Source organism: Pelodiscus sinensis, chromosome 19, assembly GCF_049634645.1.
Source record: "Pelodiscus sinensis isolate JC-2024 chromosome 19, ASM4963464v1, whole genome shotgun sequence".
Taxonomy (NCBI): Eukaryota; Metazoa; Chordata; order Testudines; family Trionychidae; genus Pelodiscus; species Pelodiscus sinensis.
Window position 1 is genome coordinate 118,655 of NC_134729.1, and position 25,786 is coordinate 144,440.

At 60.3% G+C, this 25,786-nt stretch overlaps 1 protein-coding gene across 5 annotated transcripts in view; it reads left to right on the plus strand.

Annotated features, from left to right (window-relative positions):
- The window catches only part of VDR (vitamin D receptor), a 91,667-nt gene that overhangs the window by 35,285 nt on the left and 30,596 nt on the right, over window positions 1-25,786 (plus strand). For 4 of the 5 annotated variants that reach the window (XM_075901593.1, XM_075901597.1, XM_075901594.1 and 1 more), the window contains 2 exons: window positions 3,487-3,558; window positions 6,742-6,898. In XM_075901593.1, the coding sequence (XP_075757708.1) occupies window positions 3,487-3,558; window positions 6,742-6,898 (229 nt within the window). Of the gene's footprint in view, window positions 1-1,246; window positions 1,399-3,486; window positions 3,559-6,741; window positions 6,899-25,786 lie in introns of all 5 variants that reach the window. The other variant, XM_075901596.1, reaches the window with a different exon arrangement.

Below are 25,786 nucleotides of genomic sequence, written 5' to 3' on the forward strand. Positions count from 1 at the left end.
TGGGTGCATTGCAACGTCCTGTCGCTCTCAGAACGTGGAGGTGGGGCGTGCGGCGTCTGGGGCTCAGTGCGTGGCAGTGACGTCTCAAGGCTGGGCCGAAGAGGAGCGGGTAGGCGGGTTGGCAGAGATTGAGATCGGGAGGGCGCATCTTCCGGAGGCTGAGTAAGCTGGTTAATGAAACCTGTGGGTTATGGTTTGTGTAACGGCCCTGCTGATCCAGCAGACGAGAGCACGAAGGGTGAACACTCTGCATCTGTGAACCGTGGCAGCTGTGAGAAATCCACAGCCTGGATTCTGGGCGACAATTAAAAAGCAAGTAAACTCTAGTTGTGATTCCCGCTGGGTCGTCCCCCCGCTCGGTTTGAGATTCTAACCCAACACTAGTAACCCGGGGACCGTTGTTTGTACTTCAAGAGCCGGGGGCAGGGAGCCCAAGCAAGCAACGAGGAATCTGCCCATGTTCCCCGGCAGCCGTATGGCCTGATATGCTGGATTTATGGAGCGCTGAGGTCGCGTCTCACCTGCCCACTCTTGCTCCATCCCGCTTCCTTCTGACCGGGCTTTTAAGGCTGCACAGCCCCCTGACTGTGCTGTCCTGTCCCTAGCCCAGGGGAGCTTCTGCCAGGCTCCCTGTGTGCCCTGCCCCTGCATGCAGTTCAGAGCAGCTCTCTGGATGGTGGGAGTCTGGGGGAGGGCGAGAGGGGCTTCCCGCGCTATCCCCGCTCCCAGAAAAATCTTGCAGTTCCTGTTGGCCGGGTTGCAGGACCGGCAGTGTGCGTTCAGAGCCGCACATGGCCCCTGTAGCCAGGGCAGGGACCCTGACTGTGAGCTGCTACCTGGGTGTGCCCAGGTAAGTGCCTCCCAGGCAGAGCCTGGCTCTGCCATGCCAGCTCCTCCTTTCCCCTAGCCCTCTGCTCCCCTCCTACATCCCTACCCCATGTAACTCAAGCCCTCCCAGACCCTGCATGTCCTCCTACACCTCTCCTGGCCCATGTCCCAGCCCAGTCCCTTACCCCAAAGTCTCTTGTGCACACACCTCCATCCCAGACCTCGCACCTCCTCCCTCCGTTCTTTTCCTGGGAGAGTGCGGCCTGTTACCATTTTCCAGATCTTTGGTGTGCCCCCGCAATCACAAATTATTATTCAAGCTTGAAGCGGGGCTGCACCTCCTCTGCAAGGAGACCGCGACCGTGTTTTTAGCCAGTGACCACAGAGCTTTTTCTCAGCGGAGCACGTTTATTTTTAGGACGAAAAGCCTAGAAAAACCACGAAAGTTCTACAGGCCAGAAATCCCTCCTCTTCCCCACGCTGGGTCCGACCAGCCAACAGTCCTGCAAGGCTTGGAGCTTTTCCAGGGACAAAGTCCTGCCCACTTGCTGAATCAAAAGGAAGTCCAAAGTCAGTTGAATCTCCTCTTCCGTTCTATCCAAAGCCCTGTCTGTTTACTGGTCTCTGGAGAGGCGGGCTCCCGGATCTGTGCCAGCTCACCCGGGGGGGGGGGGGAGGTGAGTTCCACCTATGGCGCTAACAGCATTGTCTGCAAAATCTGTGGGCTGGGGCATTCTTCCATCCACCGTCTGGCTCAGGGTGAGATCTGACAGGACCACTTTGCGGTGTAGCAGAGCTGCAGTCGGATAGGGAGACTGGAAAAGTGTCGTTTAACACAGCTTACGGAATACAGACCCCGTTTCGGCAGGCACTGCCGTGCGCCGTTCAGACCATTGAAAACCCAAACGTGCCTAGAACCACGTTATCCCAAATGTAACCCTTACTGAAATCTTTGGGGTACAAAGTTGTCTTGTAACCCACAGCCTGAGTGTGCTGACCTCTGCCCAGGCTGGCCCTGGGCCCCAGCCTCTATGAAAGCCTCAGGGCTATGGCAGGCTTCACAGCAGAGCAGTGTCTGCATCCAACAGCAGCTGGAGGGACACAATCTGGAGAGGAAATGGCCACTCGGAGCCCTGGCTTCGTAGCAGAGGTGCAGTTCAGCCTTCCCTTGGGCTGGTAGGTGCAACAAACATGAGAGGGACCAGAGGGAGCGGAGGAAGGGGAGTGTCACGGTCCTAGGAGCGTCCCTTTCTAGAGGCTGGCTGTGCACAGTCATGTGGATGTACGTGCATGACTCTTACGGCCATAAGGGTCCGGTACACTTGACTGACATCACGTGGGACGGTATTTCCTAGGGAGTTTGGGCACCTAACTCTTGTGCTGCTTTCAAACATCGCAACAATGACAGTTTTGGGGGCGTGCTAAACGAGAGGTGCAGGAATTGCTACTAACTATGGAGATTGGTAGAGGGAGACCTCAGACTTCCCAGAATATTTGGGTGGTTATCCCCAACTCTCTAGTACGTTTCCCATGTGCCAACAGATCTTTATAGATGCAAAATGTTAACCAATATGTCTGGAGTATCCTCAGCTAAGTCTTATATTTGAGAGCCCGCAGCGCAGGTAACCGGGTGCCCACGGGGATTTTCAGCACTTACGTGGTGACCCTGTTGCAGGATTTTGAGAAGTACAGAGGTGTTCAGGCCCGGAGAAGTAGGCAGAGCTGCAGCAGGGAGTAGTTCGGCAGTTCTCAGACTACGTTGCTGCACTCCCTTCCCCCTCCTCCCCAGCGCCCCCAAGTACATTTCTGCATGACCCAAAGGGGGTGGCGCTTAAGTCCCGCCGTTGGGATGCGGGTAGAGCTTGGCCTTCAGCTTTGGGTCCCAAAAAATCTAATGCTGGGCCCGGTGATCCCATTAAAATCGAGTCCCACCCCACAGCTTAAGAACCAGTGGCTTAATGAACACAGTTCTAATGAAGTGACCTGTGGGATTATTTCTGGGATCCAAGACTGCCCGCATTGCTGTCTGCCATTGTCCTGTACCCAGGACAGCCAGGGAAAGCAAGAACCCCTCCCCCCACCGGTTTAGACCTGTCTAACTTTCTACATGTAAATGGTCCCACTGACTCTTGTTGAATCGAGGCCGGTGCTGCCAGCTCGACACAAGCCTGCCAGTGCCTCGCTGGTGAGCGCTTGGCGAGCGGTGTTGTGAAACGTGTGTGTATAGAAAAATGTTATCGAGATGAAAGAAACTAGCCGTGCGTCACTCATCCTTGATTCGTCTTCCTGTGTCTTCGGGCACTGGAGGGGTTCCCCCTCGCATTGCTGTAACTCTCCGAGCAACATGCCTGGCCTGAGCAGTCTGCCCTGCTAGCAATAGCTGATAGCCGATCTGCAGGAGGCACGGCTGGGAGAGCCTCTGCCGTGGAGGGCTGACCGTACCACATGGTGCGGCAAGAACCTTTTGTGGCAGGGAGGGCGGGGTGGGTTATTTTTGAGAACACCACACCCAGGTAATGTATGCTGGCGACGTCACTAGCTCAGATTTAAAGGCAGGAATAAATTCCCAGACTGAAAGCAGAATCTGAGATTATCCTTTTGACTTGCCTGACGATTGTGGCGGATTTGAGTAACACTGTCAATCGCTTTTAACCACAGGTTGTCCCATGTCACAGCTTCAGGACTGTTGGGAGTTCTACCAGGACGGTGCGGCTCATGTTCTGGATGCCGGTAAGGAATTGCTTGTTTCTGCAGTACGTCCAGAAGGAGGGAGATCTTTGTGGGTTTCTGAAATAGCTTGGACTCAACCCTGTAATTCTTGGCTGGGGGTTCTGTAGGGCCCTAAGGGAGTAGAGCACACCGGTCGCAATGAATTTCAAGGGATTGAGGTTCCACAAATCAATTAACTCCATGACGTTCCAAGATGCCCTTAAATGCGCTTTCTTTATATGTATGTTACTGTGGAAAACGTCCACTGTTCAGGGGTAAAGCTTTGAAGAGAGCCTGACATGCCTTGTGCATCCCAGTCCAGCTTCCAAAGGTGAAATTGGACATGCCTGCGCTTAAAATACTGACATGGAAGGGCTAAAGCACTTCAACATAGACACTCACTGCAGCCACAGGAGGGCTCGTCCCAGCGGTGTGGCTAATCCGTCAGCGGTGGCTAGGTCCACAGGATTCCTCTGTTGACTCAGTGGTATCTGCAGTGGGGCTGAGATTGGTCTAGTAACGCAGCCAGCAGGTAGGGGTGGGCAGGCGAGTTCTGTGACCTGTGATGTGCAGGTCAGACTAGGTCTGAGTCCATGAGCCGTAATAGTTCCACCGACCAGAGAACCCCTCCTAGCGCACAGGGAATGACTTCACTGCAGTACTACAGCAGTGCAGCCGCGGGGTTTTCCTCCCTTAGTGTAAGACGCCCAGAATTTCAATGGGGCTGTAGGCTTTTGAGTGCCTAAGTCACTTGGGCTAGATTTTTACCTAGGGGTGTTGAGCATACGTCTGAAAATCCGCTACCTGCCTGAACTCCCTTTTAGGAATCTGGTCGCCCAGGACTATTGAAAATCTTACCCAAGAGCTTGCTTTTCTGTGCCCCATTTTCAAGCTGCAACTTCCCAGTCACCTTGTGGATTAGCTCTCTCTTAGCAGGAAACGTTTCTTTTAAAACGGGTTTAAATCAAAATTTACAAATGGCTGAGTTTAAATTAAAAAAAAAAAGCAAAGGCCCGTACCACTGTACAGCGTGCCTTTTTGCTCAGGTGATTATTGAATCTGGGGTCTTGGTGGTTGAATGATCACTGCCTGAAGAGAGCGTTGTACAGGACAATTGCCGTCCTTCAAAAGGCGACGTAGATATTTTGATCACTTGAAAGGAATCCTGTTATTCCTCACGGTAGTGGTTGGCAGCTAATGAGCCTGGCGAGGCCAGTGCAAGGAGGTAGGTCGATTAGGCATCTTGTGCTCTGTTGAATATAGACTTTCTATTCCAGTAGTTAGTTTATAAAAAGAAGACTTTGTCTCTGGTTCTCCTGTACGTCAGGGCAGATCTACACTGTTCTTGGAGCCCCATGACGCTGTCATAGCCTCATAAGGCTGCCTTGCTGCAGCGGAGAATCAGATGTGCCAAGTCCCTCCTGGCTGCTAAAGTAACATGAGTTACTGTACTGCAGTAAGTAGCATTCAATGCTATTTACAGGGAAAGTCCATCTTTGCTGGAGCACAAGAATATTACTGCTGCATGTTGCTTTTGTCTGGGCTGGGGCATTCTTTGAGTTTGCCTAGAACGTTTAAAGACTCAATGTACTTCATCCGATGTTAGGAATGATACCTTCATCATGTGCTGGTTAGAGGGCCTAGTGCCATGCCCATATTGCACATGTTGTCTGATAAGCCACACGCTGCAGTAGCACAGGTAACAAACACTTTCTGCTTCTGCTTGGGGATTTTAAATGTGTCGGTGGCTTTAAACTAAGCTGCTCAATCCCTCTGTGATAGTTAATAGCAGCATTTTACAGATGGGGAAACTGGCATAGAGGGGCTGAGACTTCCGATATTGGGGAGTGGGGGATGAGACCCAATACCCCCTATCAGCAGTGCCTCTGGGGATGTCACCTCAAAACATGAGCTAGCTTTGCTCCCTCGCTAGGTACTTGAATACGTACCCGGATTCTCCCCTTCCAGCCAAATGCTGTCTGCTCCCCTGGAAAACAGTGGAGGCTTCTGGGTGCTGAGCATGTCTGAAAATCTGGTGCAAGGTGGGAATTAACATTTGCAAAGCAACAGTACCACTTGCCCGCTATGGCTCTTGAGGCTCAAAGGGAAGCCTCAGTGGAGTACCTTGCTGACGTGCATGTCCTGGGTGAAGCTGGGGCAGGAGAGAGCAAAAGACTCCAATGTGGGTCTTTCTCCCGAGTCCACGGACTGGTGCCACGGCTCGGGAGTGCCCAAAGGTTAATTTCACAATCAAGAAGCAGCTCGAAAGCACATCTGGGCCACTGAGGAGCAGTGCCCTTGGGTAGCCGGTGCTCTCTGGTAAAACGTCGGACCCTAGCAGAGCAGTTCTGCTGCGTGCATGCGAGTTCAGTTGCATCGAGTGTGTCTCTCCCCTCCCGATGAGCCTGGGGACGGTTACTCAGCAAGGCCTGGCCCCCCTGCCAACTTCACACTTTCAGCCATTTTCGAGTTACTGAATTTCATAAAAAGGCCCTTGTGTTGCTGAAGTGGAAACTTGAGATGCAGCTCTGAGCCAGCTGTGGTGCCCACCAGCGAGGGGGGAGAGGGAACTGTCCCGGGGCCTGGGGATTCAGAAGGGCCCCGATTTCCTGGCCCACTTCTGCTACTGCAGCAGTAGCAGAGCTGGAGCCTGGGCCCTTTCAATGGCTGGAGCACTGTGCTGCGCGCTCTGGGCAGCGCTGAGGGCCGGCTGCTGCCCCCCCCCCCACACACACTTCCTGCCTGTTCTGGGAACGCAGGGCCCCCCCCTTGCCCAGGGGCCCAGAGAGGTTAGACTAGACACTTGATACTGGTGTCCACAGAGCACGTCGTGTAGGTCGTGCAAGCTCTGAATTCCCCTTAGAGCTGTTGCTCGTCTCCTCGCGGGCTGGGCCGGCGTCCTTGGGTCACTTCCTTTTGTGCAGAAGGGAAATTGGGCTTTTCGGGCAAGCTGCACGCTCTCCGGTGGGCCGACGCGATGAGCTCTGGCTGTGCAACCCCAGTGGCAGGGGAGCGGTGTGAAGATTAGCAGCGCCGTTGCCGGGTAGCCGAGCCAAAGCCGCCCGTGTGCATTTGTGATCCCATCACATTCCTCCGTGCGCTGCACAGCGCAACCCAGACGGACTCTTGGCAGGGAGCCAGCAGGCGCCCAGTGCCAACTTGCTGAACTGGAGACGTCTCTCTAACCACCTTGCTCTTTCTCAGTCTCCGAGATGGAGCTGCTGGAAGCGAGCACCCCTCTGCCGGACCCGGCCAGCGAGTTCGATCGGAACGTTCCCCGGATCTGCGGCGTCTGTGGGGACAAAGCCACTGGCTTTCACTTCAATGCCATGACGTGTGAAGGCTGCAAAGGCTTTTTTAGGTAAGTGATGGTTTGGGGGGAGTGAAAACCGGCCTTGCCAAGCCCTGACTAACCAGGGAGGCAGCTCGGCTTGTTGGCTCCTCATGAGAACTCAGATCATTGCTCAAACGTACGTGACCTTCCGCTTTACAAACTGGTCGGACCTGTGCCCTGCTCTAAGCCTGGGAGCTGATGCAGGAGGCCATGACACATACAGCTGCTGGAAAGTCCAGCTCTGCTGCCATCCCCACACAGTAGGTTTCGATGCAGTAAGATGCCCTGGTGGCTAACGTAAAACAGCTTGTGTGGCGGGACCTTGTGGGACGAGCCCAGGGAGCTGTCTGAGGCGGGGAGACTACACCACGGCTTGGAACAACATTCCTGCCCCATGTTACTCCTGCACAACAGCCGTGGTTTGAAAGCCAGCCGTGTGACGCCCTTGAGCCTCTTTGCTGGTGGAAATATCCCTGTGGCTCTGTCGCATGGATCCCGAATTCCTCTCTGAGCACCTCACAGCCTTGCTGCCTCGGTTCTCGCTTGCACAGCTCGGCCCCGTAGAGGGGCTTTGCCACAGGCACAACCTCTATTGACCCCACTCTGAGGCCTGTTACAGAATGGTGTAAATGAGAATCGGGCCCACTGTGTTCCCCTCGCATTGGTGCGCTTTCTCACTCGCGGTGTCCCTCTCCCGTTCTTACTGGCTCCTTCCCTCTCTCCTTTCAGGGCCTTTTCCTGCCTCTGCACATAGAAAGGGCGGCTTATAACGAGAGTGCTTGGCAGAAGGTTGCACCAGGTCACAAACTCTCTTCCTGGGCAGTCAAGGGAGGCAAAGGATTTAAGTGATGCATAAGCTTTGTACTGCCCCCTTGTTCAGGGCGAATTTCCCTCGGGTGCTGCCGCAGCAGCTTTGAGTGAACTTGGAGGATTCCGGGCAATAGGGATTTCTCCATGCCAATTACCCCTCACCGAGTAATTACTGCATGGAAGCAATTGGATCTAAGTTACAGAATATTTCTGTACTGACAACACTGGAGGATTTGCATGGGAACGTCGCTTGTTTAATTACACCAGCTCTTAGTCATAACCTGATTTGCACCAAACCTGTTAATAGTTAGGATGACTAAGTTAGAGCACAACTCACTTTAGCATTGCAATGAGCTAGTAGCAGCAGGTGGGGTGGGATTTGTAGAATTAAACAAGGTGGGGAGTAGAGGGTCAATTTCATGCCTAAAACGTGAGAAGGGGCTTTAAAACCTTCACTCCTATTGCTAAAGGAGCCCAGTCACGGCAGGGTCACTGGACTGGACGTTTTGCATACCCCAGCCTTGTAGCTTGTGTTCTACTTGGGTTAACTGTAGCCCAGCTAACTAGAAAACAAAGTTTCCCTCAATTACTGCGGCTAAATGAGTAACTCTCCTTTTGGGTGCTCCTTTCCACGCACATGTTGTGTCATCAGCTAGCTGGGCACATCCTGGCTGCATGGTGACACAAGAGAAAAATGGCCTTTTATTCCTTCTCCCTTAGCTTTTCCCCCACAAGTGCTTCTCTTTCTGTTTGGCGTCTGCTCCTGGGGCTTGGCCTGCTTAGACCTTGTTTTGTGCAGACTGCACTGGTTTGTCAGAAGGATAACTTTTGTACCCCAACCTAAAGCTGCACAACTTCAGTCTAACTAAGGCCACACTAGACTGGAAGACTTGCCTGGCATTACTTGGGTCCTTTAGGGCAGGGGCTGGGAGTGCAGGAGTCCGCGTTGGGAGTCAGGGCAAGGGGTTGGGAGGTTTGGGGGATCTGTACTTGCCAGGGCTGGCCCGGGGTGGCGGGGGCTGCATGGCTCACCCGCGGGTTGTTCCCTGGGGTTGGTGCACTTGCTGTCCCTGCTGTTACACCCCTCCCTTTGTTTCTCACCAAATGGAATCGCATTCCAGGCACGTCCCATTGTCCTGGCCCAACCAAACCCTCACCTGGCTTTAAGTTATGATCCGTTGCATCCTGACTTTGGTGGTCCTAGCTCTTTACCGTTCAGGAGTTCTTGAACAAATGGACAGACAGACAGACGTTCTCAAATATATGACAGAGAAAGATATAAAATATTGTGCATATATCCATATAAACAGTGTTGATCTAGCCTAATTGCATCCCCTTGGGGAATGGTTCTAGTAGCTTTATCTGCTTCTAAGCTAACATAGCTGAACCAGCACACAGGCGGCGCATAGACTGCTCGCTTATTCTTAAGCGGTCTCCATGGACCCACACCGACTCCAATATTGGTATTTTTAACGTAAGGTCGTGCTTTCTTGATTTGCTGCTGCTTTCTTTTCAAAGCCCCATGGTAACACTGGTTTGGAAAAAGGAGTTTTTGGTACCTCCCCGTCTCCCCCCACCCATTCTGGTTTCAGTCTTATTTTTGTTACAATTTATTGGCTTTTGGAACTGAGTGTTTATAATTCAGGCTCCCCAGGGCCATTTCACCCGCAGTCAGATCTCCTCGCTATAAAATAGCTACCACTGGTGACGGCCTCTTGCTTCCTAACCCTGCCTACCCCAGCCACGGGGTTCTGTTTCCAATGGCAGCATGTTGACTCCAGTGCACCAGTTTGGCAGACGCTGCCGACAGGAGCAGCTCACTTGTTGCTCTCGTTGGAGAGCGACTCTGCCTGTTGACGAGCTGCTCTGCGTTGTGGCCCTGCTGATCTTCGTGGTCTAAGGCCCTCTCCAGCCCCTGCCCGGGAGGCAGCTCCCATCAGGACCGGCTGTGCTGGGTGTGATGGAAGCAGTTACAATGCACTCTGGCAGGAGGCAGGCAACTGGGGCAGAGCCAGTTCCATCCCGATCTGCAGCTGCCTCTCCTGGCAAGCTGCTGCTAAAGGGGCAAGGAACTTCCATGGGAGAGTCCAGCCCGGCTCCCTGCCCCTCGGTGCTCACTGGACAGGAGTGCGGAGCGCGAGGGAGCCCAGGGACAGCGTGGCAGAGTAGCTTGTGCTCCTGCCCTTTGTGGTAGCAGGCGAGTGCCTGCCACGTAAAGCAAATGGCAGAAGTGGGACTGCTAGTGGCTTCCGTGGCCTTTCTTGCTCTCTTCCCATCCTGAGCTTAGAGCAGGGCTGGGCAAAATATGGCCCGGGAGCCGGAGCCGGCCTGCGGACCGCCCTCCCGGGACCCTCAGGCACGCAGCTGCCGCGGTTTAAAGCGCGGTCTGTCAAGCGATCCGCTCTGCAGGGAGGAGGTGGCTTCATGTGATCTCCCCACCCCCAGCCCAATCCTCAGCTCCTGTTGGCTAAAAACAATCCACCAAAAGGAACTGATCCCAACCAATCTCTCTGCTTCTTTTGGCTGGAAACAACCAGCCAATAGGAGTTGAGAGATTAGTCGGGGGGGGGGGGGGGAACAGTGCAAACCTCTCTCCCCCCCCGCCCCCCCCCCCGAAGTTGAGAGCCACATGTAGGGAACAGCCTGCAGTTAAGTGATCTGGGACTGCAGCAGGCAGGGAGCCCAGCCTGCCTTGGGGTGCTGCAGGGCTGCTGGCCAGGAGACACTTAGGTAAGCGCCTTCCAGCCAGAGCCTGCCTCTGGCACCCCTGCCCCTCCCACACCCCAACTCCCTCTCAGACCTCACAGACTCCTGCACCCCCACTTCCTTGCCCCATGTGCCCTTCTGCACCCAGCCTCCATCCTAGACCCTGCATTCCCTCCACAGAAGAGCGTGGCTCTTGACCACTTTTCAAAATCTTGGAGTGGCTCCCCACCAAAAATGATTGCCCACCCTGGTTAGAGAGTTTTGAGGAGGGCCGAGGCATTCCCTGGGCATGGCCTGGCTGCAGGAGCCGGGCTCTACCAAAGCGGCAGGACACGGGTTTTCCTGAAGGCGGCTGGTCTCTGCATTGATCCAGTCTGTGCCGCACAGACCCCCGGGCCAGCCTGTTTCGTGAGCAGCTTGAGGGGCCCTGTCCCCTCGAGCACAGTGGTGGGCCCGGGGTGTCTCTGACATGACACCGGGCTGCTTTGCTCGCATGGGCCTTGTGCTTTAGGCCTGAGACATGGCCGTTAGTGCCTGAGCCCAGCAGGGCCTAGGCGTGCCTCTTAGTCCCGACACTTCAGAGGTGCTGGCGTGTACTTAGCCTCTAGGGCTGACAGATGCTAGATAACCTTTGGCCAACTGGCGTCTCAAGTCAGTTACACGGTGCACTAGTGACACTTACAGGCACGTGTTGGGCCCTGGCTGCTTGCTCAGAATCTCTTGAACCATGTTAAATTGGTCGTAACCGGAATAGCTCTGGAGTCACTGCCCTGGTGTCAGTGGAGTTACTCTGGATTGACACCGGTTTAGCCAAATTAAGAATCTGTCTCCAATCTCTTCATCCCTTTCTCCCTTAACTGATCACCCAAGTCTGTCGGCTTTTCTCCATGGCTTGTCCTCTTTCGAGTTCTATCCCTTCTCTCCAGAACCCTCCGCCCCTGGGCCCTATTCTGGTCCCTACCAACCTTATCACTTACCCCAGTTGCTTTTAATCTCCCTTCCCTGCTCCCATCTGTCCCAACAGGTCATTGCTGAGATCACTTTCCTTCCACCCATCAGTCTTTGACTGATGCCCACATGCCAAATTCCTCTCCCCTTCATCAGTCCTGCTCTGTAGCCTCTTCTCGAGGCTCTGCCCAATCATAGTCTTGCTTCCACTTGTGCTTTACCCCCGGTCTTGTGCCCTGGACTGTTCCCAAAATTCTCCACTTCCCCTGCCTCCCCCACCCCCAGCTTAGCTGGTTGGAAGCTTTTACAGTTTGTTTGTTTGTTTGTTTGTTTTTTAATTCCCCATAACTTTGAAAGGTTGACTTTTAAATTTCCAAAAAATATTGGCGAGCTCAGGTTTAACTCTGCTGGGTGCTCGTCAGTAATGCTCAGGAAGTGTTTTTCCTCCCCTTCTAAAACTTCTAACGCCCCAGTGATCTTAAAGGATTCCACCCACAGACTGCCCCCCACCCCCACTTCTAGCTCCTGCCTTTGTACGGTAACTTCTGTGTAGAAGGGCATCTGTTGGCTCTGGCATGTTTTACCTAGGCAGTGTTGCCAGCCCTCCCCATTGACAAATCATGAGATGATACAAATTCTCATGAATTTAAGCCCGAAAATTGGATTCTCTTCTGGTTTGAGCTTTTAAAATGCTTCTGGGTCCCACATCTACTGACACCCGGCCCCTCCCCCCAATCGCCTGGGGCCCCTCCTCGAAGGAGGGGCTACTGCTGTCCTCCATAGGCTACCGGTGCTAACCCTGGGGCTGGCTGACCATGATCTTTAAAAGGATTGAGCCCGATAGCACGTTCAGACGTCAGGCTTGGCTTTTGCCCGTTGCTGGGAGGAAGAAGTCCTGACACTTGAGGGTTGCAGCCGGCGATCCCGAGTGCGGCTCAGAAAGCCCGTTCTCTCGTGACTGATTCGTGCATTGGCAGGTCTGCTGTTATGAAGGAGCTTGTGTCGCTGTGGCATTATGGGAACATTTCCAAAGAGCAAACGGTGCTCTGCTCGAGACATGCTGAAAACATGACAGAGCAGTGACGTAGGCTCCTAGATTTCAGGGCCAGAAAGGACCATAAAGACCTTCTGCAAAAGTCAGGCCAGAGAGTTCCACCCGGCAAGGTATGCCTGCAGGCGAAACATCTGTACGAGCTGTTTGGCTGCTTGTTTAAGGGATATAATGAGACGGCTGCAGACAAAACCGAGAGCGAGAAGCAAGAAACCAGGCGCAAACTGCCCCTCCGGACTTTTTCCCTCTCCTGTCTCGGTTCAAAGGTTGGGCTGAACAGGCCGGTGCTAAATCTTCTTGGCAGGAATGCAGTTTGGGTCCTCGATAAATGCGTTTCGGGGCAGGGTGCAGTTGAGCCTGTTGCATTTGTGACCCAGTCCCTGGAATCTGTAACGAAAATGCAGGATGGCGTTTGCAGAAATTCTTCTTCTGCAAACGGATACATGGGCGCAGACCAAAGGCTTGCCAAGGAACGCCAGCTCTGCCAGCACCAGCCTTTCAGTGGGTGCCACCAACGGCCAATCCCTGGGCCCCTTGTAACCTTGCCGTATGTCTGCTGCTCACGTGTGCCTGGGACAAACATGCATGTCCTTAGCGGTGCAGTCGCCATGCCCACCCCTCGAACAGCCGCGCTGCTGCTCTTCGCTAGAACAGAGCCCTGCTCTTCGGGGGGCTTTTCTGTGTCCCCGGACCAGCTCTCCCCGAGGACCAACCCGGTGGGTGGGGTTAAGAGCATCTTTAGTCTCCTGGGGTGGCTGGTTCACTTTCCCCAGTATCCATACACAGTTCCTTTTTAAAACCCATACCCCTTCCCTAGGAAGGGGAAAGAAACAGGGCCTGATTTCAGGCTTCCAGCTGCCTCAGCCGAGACCGCGAAGGGCGGGGCTGAGATGTGCTTACGGTTGACGCAGGAACTGTGGAGCTGACCCAAGCACTTTCCCTTTCTCGTGTTCGTTCTCTTGCCAAGTTGCCAGTGGGATTTCCTGCCTGCTCGCTGGGCCTGCCCTTCCCACCTATTCATTTCAGCACTCCTCAGCATCTAGGTGTGACTTCCCTCTGTGTGCGGTGAGATGTGTTGGCGGTTCGTTTAGCAATACTGAAGCATGCAAGGAGAGCTCTAATTGCTAGCTGCACCCTTTGAATTACACTTCTGGTCCCCGCGCCACGGGACAGCTCTTTCTGTTTGTATGCAGGAAGGTCTCCTGTGCAGTGAGCTGCAGAACCTCCCAGCTGACTTCCAGGCGAGGGGCTTGACTTTAAGCCTTTTGAGTGCACGCCCTTGCTAGTGTCCAGTCAGAGGCCACGCTGACATTGCTACTGTTCTGGTCTGCGGGGGCATGCGAGCTGACGCCACACGTGGTCCAAAGGGCGGGCTGGCAGCAGGACTTTCCCTGCCTGGGGTCCTTGGAAATCTTGGTGCAGAAGTTTGACGACTTTCATTGCACACTAGAAAAGTCTTTGGTCCTTCCAGGCTTCCCTGTGTACTGAAGCTGAGGGCAGGAGTGTTTGTAAGTAGGGTTGCCAGGTGTCCGGTATTGGCCTGCACAGTCCAGTATTTTCGCCTCCTGTCTGGTTCAAAAAAAAAATCAGAAAATACTAGACACCTAAAATGTCCGGTATTTTCTAATTTGTTTTTCCTGGCCAGGAGGCGAAAATACCGGACACCTGGCAATCCTAGCGCCTGGGCCCAGCCCCCCGGCCTCCTTCCCCCTTTCCCTGCCTCGGGCCCTGACACCCTCAGCCTCCCGCCTCTGGACCCCGTGCTTACCTGGTTCCTCAGGGAAGCTAAGTTCTGGCTTGAACAAGAACACGAAATGGCTGCTGGCAAAAAGCCTAAGGACCAAGGGGAAGCAATGCCTTCCCTGGGCCTTAGTGCTCAACTGCTCCGCTGTTCCTATCCCTAGGAGTCCTACCTCTTTTTTTTTTCTTCTTTTTTTTCCCCTCAATAGAATTTTTCCCCGGCTTTTGTGTGTGTGTGTGTGTGTGTGTGTTGGGGGGGGGGGGTTGGTATTTTTGGTTCAACCATCTGGCAACCCTATTTGTAGAGTCCCTTTGAGGAGGATTCTGTTTAGTCATTTACTAGAAGGCTTTCCCAGCCTTGCCCAGGTCCTTCACAGCGGGACAGTGGCAATGGGGGGGGAGTGCAGGATTCAGGGCAGGGCCTTGGGGATGGGGGGAGAGAGCAGGGCAGGAGGCTAGGGGAGTGCAAGAGTGAGGGTTGATTGTGAGGAGGGGCTCAGGGTAGGGGGGCCCATCCAGCAGGGCTTTCTCTCCAGAAGTGGCCTTTTCTCTGTCCCCCTTCCCCCAGTGCTGCAACCAAGGGCTGCGGGGGGCGGTTTGGGGCAGAGGTAGTACTTACCCAGACTGGTGAGCCTTGGCCCCCAGCTCCCCACTTTCTTGGTGCGGCGGCTGCGGTATCGTGCCCCTCTAAACAGCAGCTCCCTCCCTTTCCATGTTGTGGAAAACAGTCCCAGTCCAGCGACTTCCTGTCTTCCCGGCAGCCCAAACCCGACCTTGCTTCAGGTTAGGGTGAGAGGAAGCTTGGTGCCGAATGCGGTGGCCCTCGCTCTTACCATTCAGGGGGCGCACGTGGCCAGACGGACGCGCTCGCTCTGAACTAGATCTGCTCTAGGATCTGAACTCGGCCTTGTTCTGGCTACTCCCCAGCGCGGGCAGCCAGGCTTGAGAAACTTCGGGCCGAACTTTTTCTTGGGGGATGTGGTTCCCATGGAAATCAGGCCCTCTGCCGCTCAGCTGGAGCCCCCCAAAATGGAAGGCAACCAGAACGAGTGAAATCTCAGACTTACACTTGGGAAGTTTCTAGCACCTGGGTGACGTTTAGCCTACGGGAATGTGTTTCCAATTATAGTCGTGCCTGTGGAGTAGGGATGCAAGCGACTGTCAGAGGGAGCAAGGGGGGAGCAGGAGCTGGTGCTAGGGGAAGCTGGCTTAAAAGCCAGTCTCTCCCCCCTCCCCCAGCACCATCTCCGTGGGGGGGTTGGGGAGGCAGAGGCCTAGTGAGGGATCGGGTGCGAGCCAGGAATTGGCTCATTCTTAGCTTGTGCCCCATCCCCCCCGCTGCGCTTCAGCCTTTAAATGTATTAAGAGCCTGGCAGCTGTTGAAAAGGCAGCGCTGCCGTGGGGTTAGCTCCCAGGGCTGGGCACTAACTCTGCTGCAGCTCTGCAGCCCCCTCCATCGACAAGTCAAGAGGGCTTTCTCTCTCTCCCCCTCCAGAAGTGGCCTTTTCTCTGTCACCCCCCCACACACACACACCTTCCCCGCACTGCAACCAAGGGCTGGGGGGGTGTTGGGGCAGGGGTACTGTTTACCCCCATTGGTGGCAGGCAAGATGGAGAGCCCCTGGCCCTAGCTCACTGCTTTCTTGGTCCATTAGCTGATTAAATGCACCCTCCATAGGCCAGGACTCCATTCTAGGCAGTCAGTGCAGTGGAAATACCTAGCTAGGAGGCATGGGGCGGATCTCTGCGGCGAGCACAGGAGGAGGGGGAAATTCCATAGGGTGAGGACTGAAACGACTTGCTGGAATTGGGTAGAGAGCCCCTCGCAGTGGGGGCTAGATCGTGACTAATAAATAGGCTGCTGTTCTGACGCAGGCCGCTTTCAGGAAGTGAACACTTCGCAGTTTGACAAATGTGCTAGACGTGGGGTACGGCTGAGCAGGCTCAGACCTCCTTGAGGAAGTGGGTTTTGCCCATGAAAGCTCATGACCCTGGCCGTGTCTTTGTGTTGGTCTCTACGGTGCGACAGGACTGCTCGGTTTTTTTAAAGGTTGTTTTTAAAGTTACAGACTGACACAGCCCCCCCCACACACAACCCCCCATGACTTCCCAGTAAAGGTCCCTGTACTAATTAAGAGAGAGAAAGTGAACGTTTGTTGGAGTCCGACGTTTCCCCTTTCGGTGAAAGACTGAGCCAGATCAAAATATGAATAAATAGCAACTCTTAGCTGGTGACGTCCCTGTACCCTCTCCCCGCGGCCTCCTCCCCTGGCAGGCCAGGCCGTCACTCGGTACAAGCCAACACATGTTCATTGTGTTTAATTAAAAATTTGGTTTCTAATAAACTGAGCTGCCGGGAGGTGTGTGTGGGGGGGGGGGGCTGAGCCACGTTAACATCTCGTCTCTTGTGTTCTGCCCAGAACACGTGGGGGTATAAATAGCCATTGAGCAGTTGCTAACTCCAGTCCCTTTCAGAATACGCTAGATCCACTGAGTGTTACCCAGCCCCTTGGCGCCCTGGCTGGGCCAGGATCCCCTTGTGCCATGCGCTGGCGCGAGCACTGACCACAACTTAGTGCTCTAATGCCCTCGGCCAGGAGACTGGTACGCGGGCAGCCTCCGTATTGACTCCTGAGGGGATTCCGCACCCGAGCCCTGCCCACGCCACTGTAGAGTGCTGTAACCGTGTGGCCATAAGCGGGGTGGCTCTGCCGTGGCTGCACGGAGGTAGGAAGTCGCTATGCAGCACAAGCACCGGCTTCTCAAGCCCTGAGAGATGCCCAATCCCTTCTCCCAAGCCCCCACCCCATCCTGCTTCTTCCCGCTCCGGCTCTGCCTTGGTCTTGTCTCCCCCCCCCCCCCCCTCCAGAGCTTCCTGCATGCTGCAAAACAGGCCATTGGCCCGGAGCTCTGGGTGTGGGAGGCTGTGGCAAGCTAGGTGAATGGCGGCCCAGGTGCAGCTGGTTGGGGCTCTGGGATGGGAGTGTGGGGACAGAGGGGTTCAGGTGCAGGGGTGGGGGGTTGGTGTGGGAGAGCTCTGTGGGGGCAGGGCTTGGCGGGAGGTCGGGCTGCACAGGGGTTGGGTGGAGGGAGGCAGCTCCCTGCACAGTGCCCCTCCCCTATGGCAGAGTAAGGGTGCAGGAACTGGGGGGGGATTGCAGCAATTCCTGCAGCCAAAGGAGGTTGCTGGGGGGGTGTCTGACCTTCACGTGCAAGGAGCAGCGAGTCCAGACGTCCTGTCTTTCCCCCGCTAGGACGCAGCTGGGCCTTGCACAGAGCAGGAGCCTGCACCTGGAGTCCCCACACTGACCCTGTGGCGGTTTACTTCTTCCCCCAGCTGCTCCACGTGCCCTGCACCGCCTGGCCATTTCTGCAACTTCCCCTGGCTTCCCCAAGTCGCTTTTCTGCAGGGAAACAAAGGAAACTGGGGGGCTGACTCCTTCGCAGGGGCAGTGGCCCAGAGCCCCCGGGCGGCGTTTCTCCCCCGCGGTACGAGTCTGGGGGGCTGACTCCTTCGCAGGGGCAGTGGCGCAGAGCCCCCGGGCGGTGTTTCTCCCCCGCGGTACGAGTCTGGGGGGCTGACTCCTTCGCAGGGGCAGTGGCCCAGAGCCCCCGGGCGGCGTTTCTCCCCCGCGGTACGAGTCTGGGGGGCTGACTCCTTCGCAGGGGCAGTGGCCCAGGGCCCCCGGGCGGTGTTTCTCCCCCGCGGTACGAGTCTGGGGGGCTGACTCCTTCGCAGGGGCAGTGGCCCAGAGCCCCCGGGCGGCGTTTCTCCCCCGCGGTACGAGTCTGGGGGGCTGACTCCTTCGCAGGGGCAGTGGCCCAGAGCCCCCGGGCGGCGTTTCTCCCCCGCGGTACGAGTCTGGGGGGCTGACTCCTTCGCAGGGGCAGTGGCGCAGAGCCCCCGGGCGGTGTTTCTCCCCCGCGGTACGAGTCTGGGGGGCTGACTCCTTCGCAGGGGCAGTGGCCCAGGGCCCCCGGGCGGTGTTTCTCCCCCGCGGTACGAGTCTGGGGGGCTGACTCCTTCGCAGGGGCAGTGGCGCAGAGCCCCCGGGCGGTGTTTCTCCCCCGCGGTACGAGTCTGGGGGGCTGACTCCTTCGCAGGGGCAGTGGCCCAGAGCCCCCGGGCGGTGTTTCTCCCCCGCGGTACGAGTCTGGGGGGCTGACTCCTTCGCAGGGGCAGTGGCCCAGAGCCCCCGGGCGGTGTTTCTCCCCCGCGGTACGAGTCTGGGGGGCTGACTCCTTCGCAGGGGCAGTGGCCCAGGGCCCCAGGGCGGCGTTTCTCCCCCGCGGTACGAGTCTGGGGGGCTGACTCCTTCGCAGGGGCAGTGGCCCAGAGCCCCCGGGCGGTGTTTCTCCCCCGCGGTACGAGTCTGGGGGGCTGACTCCTTCGCAGGGGCAGTGGCGCAGAGCCCCCGGGCGGTGTTTCTCCCCCGCGGTACGAGTCTGGGGGGCTGACTCCTTCCCAGGGGCAGTGGCCCAGAGCCCCCGGGCGGTGTTTCTCCCCCGCGGTACGAGTCTGGGGGGCTGACTCCTTCGCAGGGGCAGTGGCCCAGAGCCCCCAGGCGGTGTTTCTCCCCCGCGGTACGAGTCTGGGGGGCTGACTCCTTCGCAGGGGCAGTGGCCCAGAGCCCCAGGGCGGTGTGTCTCCCCCGCGGTACGAGTCTGGGGGGCTGACTCCTTCGCAGGGGCAGTGGCCCAGAGCCCCCGGGCGGTGTGTCTCCCCCGCGGTACGAGTCTGGGGGGCTGACTCCTTCGCAGGGGCAGTGGCCCAGGGCCCCCGGGCGGTGTTTCTCCCCCGCGGTACGAGTCTGGGGGGCTGACTCCTTCGCAGGGGCAGTGGCGCAGAGCCCCTGGGCGGTGTTTCTCCCCCGCGGTACGAGTCTGGGGGGCTGACTCCTTCGCAGGGGCAGTGGCCCAGAGCCCCCGGGCGGTGTTTCTCCCCCGCGGTACGAGTCTGGGGGGCTGACTCCTTCGCAGGGGCAGTGGCCCAGAGCCCCCGGGCGGTGTTTCTCCCCCGCGGTACGAGTCTGGGGGGCTGACTCCTTCGCAGGGGCAGTGGCCCAGAGCCCCCGGGCGGCGTTTCTCCCCCGCGGTACGAGTCTGGGGGGCTGACTCCTTCGCAGGGGCAGTGGCCCAGAGCCCCCGGGCGGCGTTTCTCCCCCGCGGTACGAGTCTGGGGGGCTGACTCCTTCGCAGGGGCAGTGGCGCAGAGCCCCCGGGCGGTGTTTCTCCCCCGCGGTACGAGTCTGGGGGGCTGACTCCTTCGCAGGGGCAGTGGCGCAGAGCCCCCGGGCGGTGTGTCTCCCCCGCGGTACGAGTCTGGGGGGCTGACTCCTTCGCAGGGGCAGTGGCGCAGAGCCCCCGGGCGGTGTGTCTCCCCCGCGGTACGAGTCTGGGGGGCTGACTCCTTCGCAGGGGCAGTGGCCCAGAGCCCCCGGGCGGTGTTTCTCCCCCGCGGTACGAGTCTGGGGGGCTGACTCCTTCGCAGGGGCAGTGGCGCAGAGCCCCAGGGCGGTGTTTCTCCCCCGCGGTACGAGTCTGGGGGGCTGACTCCTTCGCAGGGGCAGTGGCCCAGGGCCCCCGGGCGGTGTTTCTCCCCCGCGGTACGAGTCTGGGGGGCTGACTCCTTCGCAGGGGCAGTGGCCCAGAGCCCCCGGGCGGTGTTTCTCCCCCGCGGTACGAGTCTGGGGGGCTGACTCCTTCGCAGGGGCAGTGGCCCAGAGCCCCAGGGCGGTGTTTCTCCCCCGCGGTACGAGTCTGGGGGGCTGACTCCTTCGCAGGGGCAGTGGCCCAGGGCCCCAGGGCGGTGTTTCTCCCCCGCGGTACGAGTCTGGGGGGCTGACTCCTTCGCAGGGGCAGTGGCCCAGAGCCCCCGGGCGGTGTTTCTCCCCCGCGGTACGAGTCTGGGGGGCTGACTCCTTCGCAGGGGCAGTGGCCCAGAGCCCCCGGGCGGCGTTTCTCCCCCGCGGTACGAGTCTGGGGGGCTGACTCCTTCGCAGGGGCAGTGGCCCAGAGCCCCCGGGCGGTGTTTCTCCCCCGCGGTACGAGTCTGGGGGGCTGACTCCTTCGCAGGGGCAGTGGCGCAGAGCCCCAGGGCGGTGTTTCTCCCCCGCGGTACGAGTCTGGGGGGCTGACTCCTTCGCAGGGGCAGTGGCCCAGAGCCCCCGGGCGGTGTTTCTCCCCCGCGGTACGAGTCTGGGGGGCTGACTCCTTCGCAGGGGCAGTGGCCCAGAGCCCCCGGGCAGCGTTTCTCCCCCGCGGTACGAGTCTGGGGGGCTGACTCCTTCGCAGGGGCAGTGGCGCAGAGCCCCCGGGCGGTGTTTCTCCCCCGCGGTACGAGTCTGGGGGGCTGACTCCTTCGCAGGGGCAGTGGCCCAGAGCCCCCGGGCGGTGTTTCTCCCCCGCGGTACGAGTCTGGGGGGCTGACTCCTTCGCAGGGGCAGTGGCCCAGGGCCCCAGGGCGGCGTTTCTCCCCCGCGGTACGAGTCTGGGGGGCTGACTCCTTCGCAGGGGCAGTGGCCCAGAGCCCCCGGGCGGTGTTTCTCCCCCGCGGTACGAGTCTGGGGGGCTGACTCCTTCGCAGGGGCAGTGGCGCAGAGCCCCAGGGCGGTGTTTCTCCCCCGCGGTACGAGTCTGGGGGGCTGACTCCTTCGCAGGGGCAGTGGCCCAGGGCCCCCGGGCGGTGTTTCTCCCCCGCGGTACGAGTCTGGGGGCTGACTCCTTCGCAGGGGCAGTGGCGCAGAGCCCCCGGGCGGCGTTTCTCCCCCGCGGTACGAGTCTGGGGGGCTGACTCCTTCGCAGGGGCAGTGGCCCAGAGCCCCCGGGCGGTGTTTCTCCCCCGCGGTACGAGTCTGGGGGGCTGACTCCTTCGCAGGGGCAGTGGCCCAGAGCCCCCGGGCGGTGTTTCTCCCCCGCGGTACGAGTCTGGGGGGCTGACTCCTTCGCAGGGGCAGTGGCCCAGAGCCCCCGGGCGGTGTTTCTCCCCCGCGGTACGAGTCTGGGGGGCTGACTCCTTCGCAGGGGCAGTGGCCCAGAGCCCCCGGGCGGCGTTTCTCCCCCGCGGTACGAGTCTGGGGGGCTGACTCCTTCGCAGGGGCAGTGGCGCAGAGCCCCCGGGCGGTGTTTCTCCCCCGCGGTACGAGTCTGGGGGGCTGACTCCTTCGCAGGGGCAGTGGCCCAGAGCCCCCGGGCGGTGTTTCTCCCCCGCGGTACGAGTCTGGGGGGCTGACTCCTTCGCAGGGGCAGTGGCGCAGAGCCCCCGGGCGGTGTGTCTCCCCCGCGGTACGAGTCTGGGGGGCTGACTCCTTCGCAGGGGCAGTGGCCCAGGGCCCCCGGGCGGTGTTTCTCCCCCGCGGTACGAGTCTGGGGGGCTGACTCCTTCGCAGGGGCAGTGGCGCAGAGCCCCCGGGCGGTGTTTCTCCCCCGCGGTACGAGTCTGGGGGGCTGACTCCTTCCCAGGGGCAGTGGCCCAGAGCCCCCGGGCGGCGTTTCTCCCCCGCGGTACGAGTCTGGGGGGCTGACTCCTTCGCAGGGGCAGTGGCCCAGAGCCCCCGGGCGGTGTTTCTCCCCCGCGGTACGAGTCTGGGGGGCTGACTCCTTCGCAGGGGCAGTGGCGCAGAGCCCCCGGGCGGTGTTTCTCCCCCGCGGTACGAGTCTGGGGGGCTGACTCCTTCGCAGGGGCAGTGGCCCAGAGCCCCCGGGCGGTGTTTCTCCCCCGCGGTACGAGTCTGGGGGGCTGACTCCTTCGCAGGGGCAGTGGCCCAGAGCCCCCGGGCGGCGTTTCTCCCCCGCGGTACGAGTCTGGGGGGCTGACTCCTTCGCAGGGGCAGTGGCCCAGAGCCCCCGGGCGGCGTTTCTCCCCCGCGGTACGAGTCTGGGGGGCTGACTCCTTCGCAGGGGCAGTGGCCCAGAGCCCCCGGGCGGCGTTTCTCCCCCGCGGTACGAGTCTGGGGGGCTGACTCCTTCGCAGGGGCAGTGGCCCAGAGCCCCCGGGCGGTGTTTCTCCCCCGCGGTACGAGTCTGGGGGGCTGACTCCTTCGCAGGGGCAGTGGCGCAGAGCCCCCGGGCGGCGTTTCTCCCCCGCGGTACGAGTCTGGGGGGCTGACTCCTTCGCAGGGGCAGTGGCCCAGAGCCCCCGGGCGGCGTTTCTCCCCCGCGGTACGAGTCTGGGGGGCTGACTCCTTCGCAGGGGCAGTGGCCCAGAGCCCCCCGGGCGGCGTTTCTCCCCCGCGGTACGAGTCTGGGGGGCTGACTCCTTCGCAGGGGCAGTGGCCCAGAGCCCCCGGGCGGTGTTTCTCCCCCGCGGTACGAGTCTGGGGGGCTGACTCCTTCGCAGGGGCAGTGGCCCAGGGCCCCCGGGCGGTGTTTCTCCCCCGCGGTACGAGTCTGGGGGGCTGACTCCTTCGCAGGGGCAGTGGCGCAGAGCCCCCGGGCGGTGTTTCTCCCCCGCGGTACGAGTCTGGGGGGCTGACTCCTTCGCAGGGGCAGTGGCCCAGAGCCCCCGGGCGGCGTTTCTCCCCCGCGGTACGAGTCTGGGGGGCTGACTCCTTCGCAGGGGCAGTGGCCCAGAGCCCCCGGGCGGCGTTTCTCCCCCGCGGTACGAGTCTGGGGGGCTGACTCCTTCGCAGGGGCAGTGGCCCAGAGCCCCCCGGGCGGTGTTTCTCCCCCGCGGTACGAGTCTGGGGGGCTGACTCCTTCGCAGGGGCAGTGGCCCAGAGCCCCCGGGCGGTGTTTCTCCCCCGCGGTACGAGTCTGGGGGGCTGACTCCTTCGCAGGGGCAGTGGCCCAGAGCCCCCGGGCGGCGTTTCTCCCCCGTGGTACGAGTCTGGGGGGCTGACTCCTTCGCAGGGGCAGTGGCGCAGAGCCCCCGGGCGGTGTTTCTCCCCCGCGGTACGAGTCTGGGGGGCTGACTCCTTCGCAGGGGCAGTGGCGCAGAGCCCCCGGGCGGCGTTTCTCCCCCGCGGTACGAGTCTGGGGGGCTGACTCCTTCGCAGGGGCAGTGGCGCAGAGCCCCCGGGCGGTGTTTCTCCCCCGCGGTACGAGTCTGGGGGGCTGACTCCTTCGCAGGGGCAGTGGCGCAGGGCCCCCGGGCGGTGTTTCTCCCCCGCGGTACGAGTCTGGGGGGCTGACTCCTTCGCAGGGGCAGTGGCGCAGGGCCCCCGGGCGGTGTTTCTCCCCCGCGGTACGAGTCTGGGGGGCTGACTCCTTCGCAGGGGCAGTGGCCCAGAGCCCCCGGGCGGCGTTTCTCCCCCGCGGTACGAGTCTGGGGGGCTGACTCCTTCGCAGGGGCAGTGGCGCAGAGCCCCCGGGCGGTGTTTCTCCCCCGCGGTACGAGTCTGGGGGGCTGACTCCTTCGCAGGGGCAGTGGCCCAGAGCCCCCGGGCGGTGTTTCTCCCCCGCGGTACGAGTCTGGGGGGCTGACTCCTTCGCAGGGGCAGTGGCCCAGAGCCCCCGGGCGGTGTTTCTCCCCCGCGGTACGAGTCTGGGGGCTGACTCCTTCGCAGGGGCAGTGGCCCAGAGCCCCCGGGCGGCGTTTCTCCCCCGCGGTACGAGTCTGGGGGGCTGACTCCTTCGCAGGGGCAGTGGCCCAGAGCCCCCGGGCCGTGTTTCTCCCCCGCGGTACGAGTCTGGGGGGCTGACTCCTTCGCAGGGGCAGTGGCCCAGGGCCCCCGGGCGGTGTTTCTCCCCCGCGGTACGAGTCTGGGGGGCTGACTCCTTCGCAGGGGCAGTGGCCCAGAGCCCCCGGGCGGTGTTTCTCCCCCGCGGTACGAGTCTGGGGGGCTGACTCCTTCGCAGGGGCAGTGGCGCAGAGCCCCCGGGCGGCGTTTCTCCCCCGCGGTACGAGTCTGGGGGGCTGACTCCTTCGCAGGGGCAGTGGCCCAGGGCCCCCGGGCGGCGTTTCTCCCCCGCGGTACGAGTCTGGGGGGCTGACTCCTTCCCAGGGGCAGTGGCCCAGAGCCCCCGGGCGGTGTGTCTCCCCCGCGGTACGAGTCTGGGGGGCTGACTCCTTCGCAGGGGCAGTGGCGCAGAGCCCCCGGGCGGTGTTTCTCCCCCGCGGTACGAGTCTGGGGGGCTGACTCCTTCGCAGGGGCAGTGGCCCAGAGCCCCAGGGCGGTGTTTCTCCCCCGCGGTACGAGTCTGGGGGGCTGACTCCTTCGCAGGGGCAGTGGCGCAGAGCCCCAGGGCGGTGTTTCTCCCCCGCGGTACGAGTCTGGGGGGCTGACTCCTTCGCAGGGGCAGTGGCCCAGAGCCCCCGGGCGGTGTTTCTCCCCCGCGGTACGAGTCTGGGGGGCTGACTCCTTCGCAGGGGCAGTGGCCCAGAGCCCCCGGGCGGTGTTTCTCCCCCGCGGTACGAGTCTGGGGGGCTGACTCCTTCGCAGGGGCAGTGGCCCAGAGCCCCCGGGCGGTGTTTCTCCCCCGCGGTACGAGTCTGGGGGGCTGACTCCTTCGCAGGGGCAGTGGCGCAGAGCCCCCGGGCGGTGTTTCTCCCCCGCGGTACGAGTCTGGGGGGCTGACTCCTTCGCAGGGGCAGTGGCCCAGAGCCCCCGGGCGGCGTTTCTCCCCCGCGGTACGAGTCTGGGGGGCTGACTCCTTCGCAGGGGCAGTGGCCCAGGGCCCCAGGGCGGTGTTTCTCCCCCGCGGTACGAGTCTGGGGGGCTGACTCCTTCGCAGGGGCAGTGGCCCAGAGCCCCCGGGCCGTGTTTCTCCCCCGCGGTACGAGTCTGGGGGGCTGACTCCTTCGCAGGGGCAGTGGCCCAGAGCCCCCGGGCGGCGTTTCTCCCCCGCGGTACGAGTCTGGGGGGCTGACTCCTTCCCAGGGGCAGTGGCCCAGAGCCCCCGGGCGGTGTTTCTCCCCCGCGGTACGAGTCTGGGGGGCTGACTCCTTCGCAGGGGCAGTGGCCCAGGGCCCCCGGGCGGTGTTTCTCCCCCGCGGTACGAGTCTGGGGGGCTGACTCCTTCGCAGGGGCAGTGGCCCAGAGCCCCCGGGCGGTGTTTCTCCCCCGCGGTACGAGTCTGGGGGGCTGACTCCTTCGCAGGGGCAGTGGCGCAGAGCCCCCGGGCGGCGTTTCTCCCCCGCGGTACGAGTCTGGGGGGCTGACTCCTTCGCAGGGGCAGTGGCCCAGAGCCCCAGGGCGGTGTTTCTCCCCCGCGGTACGAGTCTGGGGGGCTGACTCCTTCGCAGGGGCAGTGGCCCAGAGCCCCCGGGCGGTGTTTCTCCCCCGCGGTACGAGTCTGGGGGGCTGACTCCTTCGCAGGGGCAGTGGCCCAGAGCCCCCGGGCGGCGTTTCTCCCCCGCGGTACGAGTCTGGGGGGCTGACTCCTTCCCAGGGGCAGTGGCCCAGAGCCCCCGGGCGGTGTTTCTCCCCCGCGGTACGAGTCCCGAGGGCTACTCAAGTCTGGGGGGCACGTCAACACAACTGACACTTGGAGAAAACGCAATTGTTGTTTTTGACAGCGCTTTATTATTTTTGTACTTTTTACACCCAAAACTTTCATCGCCCGCCTGGCTACGATGAGGTTGTTTAAACAAATGTGTTGCAAGGGTAGGAAAAAATGTGTGTACACGGGGGATAGTTACAGTTTTTAAGGGGTACATCATAAAAAACGTTGCGGAAATGCTGCCTTGGGAGTGATACTGCTTCCTTGTATTGTAGAAG